The sequence below is a fragment of the Miniopterus natalensis genome, chromosome 3 (genome assembly GCF_054644295.1).
Source record: "Miniopterus natalensis isolate mMinNat1 chromosome 3, mMinNat1.hap1, whole genome shotgun sequence".
Taxonomy (NCBI): Eukaryota; Metazoa; Chordata; class Mammalia; order Chiroptera; family Miniopteridae; genus Miniopterus; species Miniopterus natalensis.
The window spans coordinates 1,545,103-1,555,141 of record NC_142083.1 but is presented as its reverse complement, the minus strand read 5'-3'; the positions used below and the strand labels follow the sequence as shown (position 1 = coordinate 1,555,141).

The 10,039-nt window shown below is 52.9% G+C and overlaps 1 protein-coding gene across 1 annotated transcript; it reads left to right on the top strand.

Moving 5' to 3' along the window:
* Positions 1-757: 757 nt before the first annotated feature.
* Positions 758-7,142, top strand: GZMA (granzyme A). The gene is made up of 5 exons (XM_016199807.2): positions 758-827; positions 2,959-3,097; positions 4,658-4,799; positions 4,984-5,256; positions 6,981-7,142. The coding sequence occupies exons 1-5, from the start codon at positions 758-760 to the stop codon at positions 7,140-7,142; spliced, it is 786 nt and encodes a 261-aa protein (XP_016055293.2).
* The last annotated feature ends 2,897 nt before the right edge of the window (positions 7,143-10,039 follow it).

Sequence of the window (10,039 nt, the reverse complement as noted above, 5' to 3'; positions counted from 1 at the left end):
ACTGTCCCCAGCTTTAATAAACGCCCCATCTGACGGTGCTTTTGCTGCGGCCAGTCAGCTCTAGCTTTGCTGCGCTTTGTCTCTTGACTGAAATCTCTCCTTCAAAAAGACAAGAGCAGGGGCCTCGTCGTCTCCCCAGTGAAATATCTAAAGCTGTAAAATCAGTCAGGGGAAGCATAACCCGAGGTCTGGAAACAGCCACCAGCCCCTACCTCCCGCAGCTCCGTCCCCACACCGGCCGCAGACGCCAGACAGGAGCCCAGAAAACCAGCCTCCACACAGAGTGGGGAAGGAAAACCCAGGCAGGAATGAAAAAAGGCATCGCCCCTTGTCCTTGACCTACGGCTCCTTGCGTAGCCCAAAGAGACCAAGTCTTAGGACATTTTTTAAAGCTCCAATTCAAGTCTAACAAGAGCTTCCACTCCTGGATACGGACGGTAATGTTGCTGGTGCTGAAAAGCAGAGTCCTCCAATCTGCTGAGACCCCTCAGAGGCCCCTCCGAGGGGTGCGCTACATCCTCAGGACCACAAGGGCCCCCGGGCCCCCACCCGCAGTGGAATCACAGGCCTCTCCCTCAAGTCCTGCCTGGGGAGCATGCCCACCGCGAGCTGTTCTCACCAGTTTCGTTTCCTAGGCTCCAGCTTGAAATGTGAAAGAAAGAAAAACCACATCCTCTGCGCTCTCAGTATATAGAGCGGGTGGGTCAAGGGCTGAGAACAGATTTTCGCCTCGACCGGCGCTGGGACAGCAGCCGCGATGAGGACTCCCCGGGCGCCCCTGGCCTCCTCTCTCCCCATTGCCATCTGTCTCCTGCTCCTTCCCGGAGGTAAGGCTGACCCTTGGCATTCCCATGAGACGAGCGGACTGCCGTGGGCTCTTGGCCACGTTAGCTAGCTAAGCGTGCTTGGGGAGGTTCGCCCCTAGGCCTTAACATTGTCTTGGGTTATAAGTATTCTTTATTTTAGAAGGAAAAACACCCTTCTTTACAAGTTCTTCACAAAAGATCATAGAACCAGCCAGTGCTTACTGCTGCCAATTCGTAAAACTGCCCAAAAGAATGAAACAAACCAACAACGCAAAAGCGCTTGAGTTAGGAAAACAAACAGTACCTTCCAGGGAAGGCCGAGAGGTCCGCTGGCTGCTGGCGGGCTGGGGAAATGCTGCGGGTTTTACCGCCAATTGACGCGGGAACAGGACCTACTCACCTGTAGCAGATCAGGGATGATTAGAATTTGCATCGTTTCTCCAGGCGACTGTGTCCTCGGGCAGACATTAGGACACCGGGGATGTCCCCGCATCACCTCTCTGGAAGAGCTGCAGTATTTCTATCAGGCTAGATCTTTACTGCACTCAGTAGTAACCAACAGGCCTGGTTTCGTGTGTGCGTCCCATGTGCGTCCGTTTGAAATGCGTGGAACGCCAGGCGTTCTCCCGGGGAGGGGAGGGGAGGGGAGGGGAGGGGAGGGGAGGGGAGGGGAGCAGCCCCCGGGGTCGCCCCTCTCTTCTTCCCCTCTCAGTGTTCACACCTCACTGTCCTGACAGTGGAGTCCCAGGCACTGTGCCCTGGTGAAGGAACCATGAGCCTGAGCCAGCGCTCAGGAGAAATAGTTCAGGAGACTCCAAGAGCGTCAGGTGTGGGAAGGCGGGCAGGTGAGAGGGTTTCTCGAGGCCCAGGATCTTCTAAACCAACAGGCAGGTGGCCTTGGGTCTCGGCTCACTGCGCTCCAATAAATCCATACGCCGGGTCTACCACCAAGGAAACCACCGAGGCAGGACTCTGTCCTGTGGCCCCTTCTCCCTCCCTCCCTCCCCTCATCGGGAAAGAGCTTAGATCAAACCAGGTGGTTCAGCCTGGAGACTGAGGGGAGCCTCGGGAGCCACGGGTATTAGTGTCTCAGTTTATGAATGAGGTGGGTGCAGATTTCAGTAAAAGGAAGTCTCACAGTGACCAAAGAACTCCGAGCAAGGTCACCGCTAGAAGGTGCCAGTACCAGTTTGTAAGCGTGTGTTTCAGCAAGGACTTGGGGTGACAAGTGCAGTTCTCAGGCTCCTAAAAGCCTTTTGCCTTCCCCGGATTAACACTCAGCCAGAAAGGGGGAGGAGGGGGAGGCCCTCAAGGTTGTCATCATCACCAGCATTTCCTGTGGCAACTGTTACCTGGAGACCCATGCACAGCCGGCTGCCCTTTTCCGCCCTGAGCCCTGAGGTCTGAGCCCTGAGGTCTGAGCCCCGAGCCCCGAGCCCCGAGCCCCGAGCCCCGAGCCCTGAGGTCTGAGCCCTGAGCCCTGAGCCCTGAGCCCTGAGCCCTGAGCCCTGAGGTCTGAGCCCCGAGCCCCGAGCCCTGAGCCCCGAGCCCTGAGCCCCGAGCCCCGAGCCCCGAGCCCTGAGCCCTGAGCCCTGAGCCCTGAGGTCTGAGCCCCGAGCCCCGAGCCCTGAGCCCTGAGCCCCGAGCCCGGAGGTCTGAGGTCTGACTTCCAGCCTGATGACCCCTGGAACCATCAAGGGCGAGGCTTCTGTGGGGACCTCTTAGAGAGTCCGGCAGGCACGGGACTTACATTCAGGCCTCTGGCCGTCCTCGGAGGGTGGGGAGGGTGGTCTCGGCTTCACTTCTCTCCCAGGGAGACAGTGTTTCTGGTCTTAGAAACGTGGCTTTCGATAGAGCTCTCGGGTGGGCACCAGTATGATTGGCCTTTTTTTTTTTTTCGGTTAATGCTCACCGAGGATATTTTTTCCATTGCTTTTCAGAGAGAGGGGGGGAGAGAGAGAGAGACAATGATGTGAGAGACACATCAACTGGTTGCCACCCGCACCCGCCCAGACCGGAGGTGGGAACGAACCTGCAACCCAGGTACCTGCCCTTGACCAGGAATCGAACCCGAGGCCCTTCAGTCCCCAGGCGGATGCTCTAACCACTGAGAACACCAGCCAGGACTGATTTGCCTTTTTCTTTCTAACAGGTCTCTGTGGGGAAATCATTGGAGGAAAGGAAGTGACTCCTCACTCAAGACCATACATGGTGCTGCTTAAGGGCAACGACATCTGTGCCGGGGCTTTGATTGCCGAAAACTGGGTGTTGACAGCCGCTCACTGTAAACTGTAAATGTTTGGGTTTAAAACAAAAGTTTGTGGAGATATTCTAATTTGGGTGAATATTAAATAAGAAAGTAAATGCCACTGAAGCCACGGGAGGCTCACAGTACTTAGGTCTCTGGAAACTTGCTTTACCCCAACCAGGAGTTGAGTCCAGATGGGACGCCAGAGAACGAGCCCGTGAGGAAGCAGGGTCCACAGCTTTCTTTTTTTTCTAAAGTAAATCTAATTTTATTTATTTATTTTATTTTTGTTAATCCTCACATGAGGATATTTTTTCCATTGATTGTTTTTTAGAGAGAGTGGAAGGGAGGGGGAGAGACAGACAAACATCGATGTGAGAGAGACGTGTCGATTGGTTGCCTCCTGCATGCCGGGGGGCGGGCGGGGGGTATCGAGCCTGCAACCGAGGTACATGCCCTTGACCGAGAATCAAACCCGAGATCCTTCAGTCCCCAGGCTGGCGCTCTAACCACTGAGCCAGAGTCCAGGGCCCACAGCTCTTTCTGCAGGTCCCTGCTCCAGCCTCCTGGGCCCGGGGATTCCATGACTGGGTAGGATGAGCCGAGTCCCCAGTTTCCTCAGGGGCCCGAGCACCACTGTCCAGTGGAGAAAGCTTGTCTCAAAGGCCTTGTGGCCCCTCGGTGACCGCCTCTCACACCTGCAGGCGCCTCTGTGGCTGAGGACTGCCCTGGTCTCCACTCCCTGAATCAGGCCTCTAAGCCTGGCCGGCTGATGTGATGGCCACTATGGTGCCGGTGATGGAGATTACATGCGGCCATATAAATGTGAACTAGTAAAACTTAAATAAAATTACAAATCTACTTCCTCAGTCACACTCACCTCATTTCACGTCCTCAGCAGCCGTGTGTGGCTGATTCCACACTGGATGGCGCAGGCTGATAGGACATCATTAAACTGTGCTCCACTGAGAGCCTAGTTCTAATGTCTCAAGTGAGACTCACATCGGCTGGTGCAACGGAAAAACAGCTGTGTGAATGTCAGGTCGCGTAGTTTATACTAGCTTGTGAATGATAATAGCCTTAACCATTAATACATCAAAGAGTATTTTGATTTTAGTAATCAAGAGGAACCTTTAGCATAGAGTAAGAGAACTGACGTGGGTCCCTCCTTCAGACAGCCATCCCCCAATACACACTCAGTGTCACGCAAATGGGGTCCTCCACTGAACAATGTGTTTCTGAAAGTTTTTCCACTTAAGTTTGCTGGAGTGACTCTGCAGGTATCCAGTGGCTGGGCTGCTGTCCCTAGACTACTGAGACCTCTGTTTTCCAGTCATCTGCAGCTTGGTTCCCTATCACAGCTAAAGTGGGGGTGAAACTTTGTTTTCAATAAACCCAGCTTAGCTTGTTATAAATATGCTGGTGGTGATGAATTCATAAACATCTTTTTGTTCTTTAAAGTGCACATTTTTTTCTGAGCTACAAACAAGTATTTCCAGGGCAAGCGTATTTATAAGTGGGACAATGAAACTGATCCTCACATGATATGCTCGGCTCTTGATCGAAAGACTGAACCCATTCACAGTGCTGTGTCTGTTTTCAGGAATAAAAGGGCTGAGGTCATTCTTGGGGCTCACTCACTATCCAAGAATGAGCCACAGAAACAGAAAATGCGCGTGGAGGAGCTGTTTTCCTACCCATGCTATGACCAGGAAACTCACGAGGGTGACCTTCGTCTTCTAAAGGTACAAACCTTCCATTGACTTAAAAGCCATAGAACCTCCTACAGTCTGGCCACCTACATGGCACCTTTGTAGATGCCCCTGTAGCTACAGACTATAGCTACATAAGGGAGTCCCTGGGGGTCATAAAAACGTGAATATTTTAATTATCTCATTTTGTTAACTCTTTATGCTTGTCTTCCAACAGCTGGATAGGAAAGCAAGAATTAATAAAAACGTGGCTATCCTTCATCTCCCCAAATCGGGGCAAGATGTGAAACCAGGAACCATGTGCCAAGTTGCAGGATGGGGGTTGGTTAACAATAAGTCTGGAACCCCATCCGAGACTCTGAGAGAAGTCAATGTCACCGTCATAGACAGAAAAACCTGCAATGACCCACAGCACTATAATTATGATCCTGTGATTGGGCTGAATATGGTTTGTGCTGGGGACCGCAAAGGTGGAAAGGACTCGTGCACAGTAAGTAAAAGATGATCCCCCATGCTGGCTGTTGGGTTACGTTGGGTCTGGCTGTTGGGTTAATTTGGGTCTGGCTGTTGGGTTACGTTGGGTCTGGCTTTTGGGTTAACTCTCATGCTTTTGGAACCTACATGCAACATCCTGAGGCACAATGTCATGCTTAGTCTTCTCCTGGCATTGGCTTCGGTGGAGTCCTAGCGCTCAGCTAGGTGAGTTAGTCAGAAAATAATTAGTAATAATAACAACAACAACATGCTCACTGCTAGTGCACGGGTGGGCCTGTGGCCTGTGACATCTTCTGGATTGTATATCAAAACGACCCAAGCAGCAATGTGTTTTTTTCTCTCTCTTCTTCATATTAACACATGCAGATCTAAATTTAAAAATAGGGAACACTCAGGAGAGCTGAGGGTAGGGTTCCTCTAGGGCCTTCTGTATTCTTTTCCCCATATCTCAGCACATGCCCCAAATTCCTCTGCCATTGAACCTGGGGAGTCTGAAAAGCCTGTTGTCCCCAAGCCTGACTGAGGATCTCAGCAAGACCCCGCATCTTCCTAGATCCAAGCCCAATCACCAGGAAACAGCTCCCAAGCATGACCCACACAGAGAATGTCAGCCTCTATGTCAGAGTCCAGAGAAGGGATGGGACAGGGCCCCGCCTGAGGATAGAGGTGTAAGAAACACTTTAGAGATTTTTTAGCTCTCAGAACGCTCATGCTTTTGGAACCTACATGCAACATCCTGAGGCCACAGCAGCATCCCAAGACACCTGTCACCTGCCACCTTCTCCCCTCCAAGCTCAGCAGTCCTTTGCCTATTCTCTCAATGGCTGTGGATGAATTACACCTAAAAGACTCATTCTGAATTTCCAGGCACTATAGTAGGCAGGAGAAATACATGTGTGCGGGGCGGACCCCAGCTTCTCACTTCACACTCTCATGGGCTAGTTCTTGCCAGGAAAGGGAAGGTCCCAGTGCCTGCGCGTTGCTGGGACGGAGCTGGGCCCTCGGAGCCTGGCATCCGCAGGGCTGTGTGCACAGACCTGCTTGGCCCGCGACCTGAGCACCACCAGCCCGGACGCTGGACCTCGAATAGGTTACAATAGGCTAATCCCAGAATCCCTGAGGTGAGACAGGATCGCGCACGGGGAGGCCCAGTCGGGAAGATTAAACAGCAACTCACGGCTCCCGGGGCCTCTCTGCCGTGGAGCCAGCGAGCTCTGAGGGGCATCACTGATCCCGGGAGCTGCCACCCGGTGTCAGGTGCTCAGAGCAGACTGGGGAGGGGTTGTTGTCTGTCTGAGGGGTGAGAGGAGAGGCTGCTTTGGTTTTGTTTCTTTGGGAAGATAATATCTGCTGGAGAAACTGAAACCCATGGTTTCTACTTTTTGCCTCAATGTCCCATCTGCATTGGACTATTTAACCGCTCAAGTGATGAGGCATTTTGAGAAAATGACCAATAGAAGGGTTTCCTCCCTAAAGCAGAAAAATTGGCCTCGAAATTACGGGGTAACATAAACAGTAATACAACGTCTGTGTTAACTTCCACTGGTTCGTAAGTAAATTAAGCCGATCTAGAAATACTAAAATGTTCTCAACATTTTGGTGTTTTAAGCACTGATTTTCAGTTAAGTGGAGGTTGGTCTGAGCTCCACAGTAAATGGGGTTTCTCCATGGGCAATGGCCATGCTTGATGCTGACCCGCCGCTGCTTCTGTCCCCCCAGGGAGACTCGGGAAGCCCCCTGATATGTGAAGGCACCTTCAGAGGCATCACGTCCTTCGGCCTTGAGGGCAAGTGTGGAGACCCCCACGGCCCTGGCATCTACATGCTGCTCACAAAGAAGTACCTCAACTGGATCATCAAGACCATGAAGGAGGAGGTGTAGCAGGTCGTTGTCTTCATCCCATGTGCTGTCACTTCTGAATCCTGCCGTAAATAAAATCAACTTGCATGACTACCGGGTTCTCTCCTATAACTTCAGTGGGCGGATCTCCAACCAACATGAGGCGGGTGATAGTGACCTTGTAAATAATGCGAGGGAGGGGCCAGGAGACCAAAGTCACCGGTGTCATCTGTGTGTCAGGTGACACGCAAGTTTTGCTTGGCCCTGGCGGCGGTGGGTCAGGGGTTAGAGCATCGGCCCATGTGCCGCAGGGTCAAGGGTTCGATTTCCAGTCAAGGGTACGTCCCGGGTTGCAGGTTCGATCCCAGGCCCTGGTTGGGGCGTGTGTGGGAGGCAACCAGTTGATGTGTCTCTTTCAAATCAATGTCTCCGTCTCTTTCCTTCCTTCCTTCCTTCCTTCCTTCCTTCCTTCCTTCCTTCCTTCCTTCCTTCCTTCCTTTCCCCCTTCCTTCCTTCCTTCCTTCCTTCCTTCCTTTCCCCCTTCCTTCCTTCCTTCCTTCCTTCCTTCCTTCCTTCCTTCCTTCCTTCCTTCCTTCCTTCCTTCCTTCCTTTCCCCCTTCCTTCCTTCCTTCCTTCCTTCCTTCCTTTCCCCCTTCCTTCCTTCCTTCCTTCCTTCCTTCCTTCCTTCCTTCCTTCCTTCCTTCCTTCCTTCCTTCCTTCCTTCCTTCCTTCCTTCCTTCCTTCCTTCCTGTCTCTCTAAAATATCAATGAAGAAAATATCCTCCGGTGGGCAGGGGTTAACAAGCAAAAGGTTTGCTTGAAGTGTTCCCTTCAGCGTCTGGGTGGGACCCAGCTGAGCAGCACTCAGGTCAGTCTGTCTAGTCACAAGCACAGCGAGGGGCCCGCAATCCTGCAGGGAAACAGAAACAGCCCCTTTGCAGTGTCTGGGCTGAAAAGACAGGCCTTGGCCTTTCAGAGGCCTCTGCTCCACAGCGGCACCTGCTGCTCAGATTTATATGCAAACGCCCGAGTCCCCGGAACAAATAGACAAGTAGCCTCTCAGGATGTTCCAGAGGCAGGTGAGAAACAGAAATGAAAGTTCCAGGGACGCACACGAAGCTCTTGGCCAGCCGGGGAAAGTCTGCCGCAGGAAGTCAGCCTCTCTCTTGGCAGCTGCATTTCAGCCTCGGGTTATCTGGGTGGTTTCTTAGTTATCTTTTTCCCTGAGCCTGGGTGGGTCCAACCTACACGGTGGTCACGGTGGCCGCCATCCCGTGGTGGGAGTGAGCTTGAATTGCGGCCAGAAAGTTCCCTGTGGAAACAGCCCCATGATGTTTATCCAGCATCTTGAACTCAGTGGAGAGTCACTGGCTCCGGAGCTGCTCTGAGGTGCAATTGTGTGAGCAGGTTCCTTGGATTTCTATCGGTTTCTTTAGGAATAGAAATTTTATGTATGTGTACATGTAGATACACACACACACACAATGCATACCTGAACCAAGAACATACAGCAACACGGAGAGACAGCCTCTTAAAGCAAAAAGGGAACATACCCTAAAAACCGACCAAAACACTAGTGCATTGGTTTCCAAACCTCGCTGCCCATTCGCCTCACCAGGCTCTTTAGAACAACCAGTGCCCAGGCCCTAGGGCTAGAAATGTCATTTACTTGGCATCCAGTGGGACCTTGGACACGGTATTTCCTGCACGAGCTCCCCGGTGATTCCACATGCAGCCAGGATGAGAGCCCTGTACTAGAGAGTCCCGGTGCTCTGAGAGAGTCACCAGGGTGACACTTTGCATACCTGCTCTCATTCCTAATTCCTAGTTCGGTTTTAATAGCGGTTAAGAGGATGGACCACCCCTACTGGCAGCAATTATCGCAGATCATGTAATCCACGTATGAAGTGGCTGCACGGCACCCTTGCTCATTGCTGGTGGAAGCGTAAGTTGGTACATCATCTTAGGACAACCGCGAGTGTCTATTTAAACCAAAGGGGCACCTGTCCCAGGACCTAGCAACTCCACACGTGGTGTAGACCACACAGAAATGCGTACTTCTTTTCACCAAAGGTGTGCTCTAGAATGCGCATACGAGCCTTATTCTTCAAAGTCAGGATTGAAAATGCCGCAGATATCCATCCACGATAAAACAAACAGTTGTACGTTTATATGATGGACTATTACACAGCAATGAAAAAGAAGAAACTATGGTTACGTGCAGCAACGTGAATTAGTCTTACAAACTCAATGTTGAGTGAAAGAAGCCGGACCGAAAACTAATACTTTCTGTGTGATTCCATTTATCTGTAGGTTGGCATAAGGCCACGCTAATGATGGTGCCAGAGGTCAGAGGAGTGGAGGGGCGTTGACTGGGGGGGGGAGTAAACAGGGAAGAAAGAGGGCCAAGGACAGCGTCTGGGACGAGCAGTGGGAGGGGCCGAGCCAACCACCTGAGCGCCGTGGGAACAGGCTCTGCCCGCAGGAAAGCTCACCAGCTCCACCCCACCACGAGCCCCTGCAGGAGACAGGCCCCACCGACTGTCCCTCAGAATGAGCAGCTGGGGCTGGGCGAGCGGCTGGAGCAACGCCACGCGCAGGCTGTGCCCCCACCACCGCCGAGGACCCCAGGTCGGGGTGGACCCAGCCGGGTGCAGCAGGCGGCCTCGGGCCTGTGGGGGCGACAGGCAGCTGAGGTCCACTGTCCCGGGCTGGCGCTGAGGACAGGAAAGCCACCTGGGCGGGGCCGAGAATCCCTTCCCATAACTAGGACTCCCCCAAACCGCCACCTTCCCAGCCGCCTTGGGCCCCGTCGGGGGACCCGGGCAGCAGGGCCAGGTGCCGAGGTGCTGCCTCAGTCTCCCTCACCCAGCGGCCACACCTGTGGCGGCCACACCAACTCGCCTCAAACCCTGTGGCTTCAGACAGCAGAAATGAAT

Bases quoted from the DNA above. Each gene is read 5' to 3' on its own strand.
- GZMA (XM_016199807.2), top strand. From the start codon at position 758: ATGAGGACTCCCCGGGCGCCCCTGGCCTCCTCTCTCCCCATTGCCATC. The intron at 4,800-4,983 runs GTACAAACCTTC...GTCTTCCAACAG, and splicing joins GTGACCTTCGTCTTCTAAAG to CTGGATAGGAAAGCAAGAAT. The intron at 5,257-6,980 runs GTAAGTAAAAGA...CTGTCCCCCCAG, and splicing joins GTGGAAAGGACTCGTGCACA to GGAGACTCGGGAAGCCCCCT.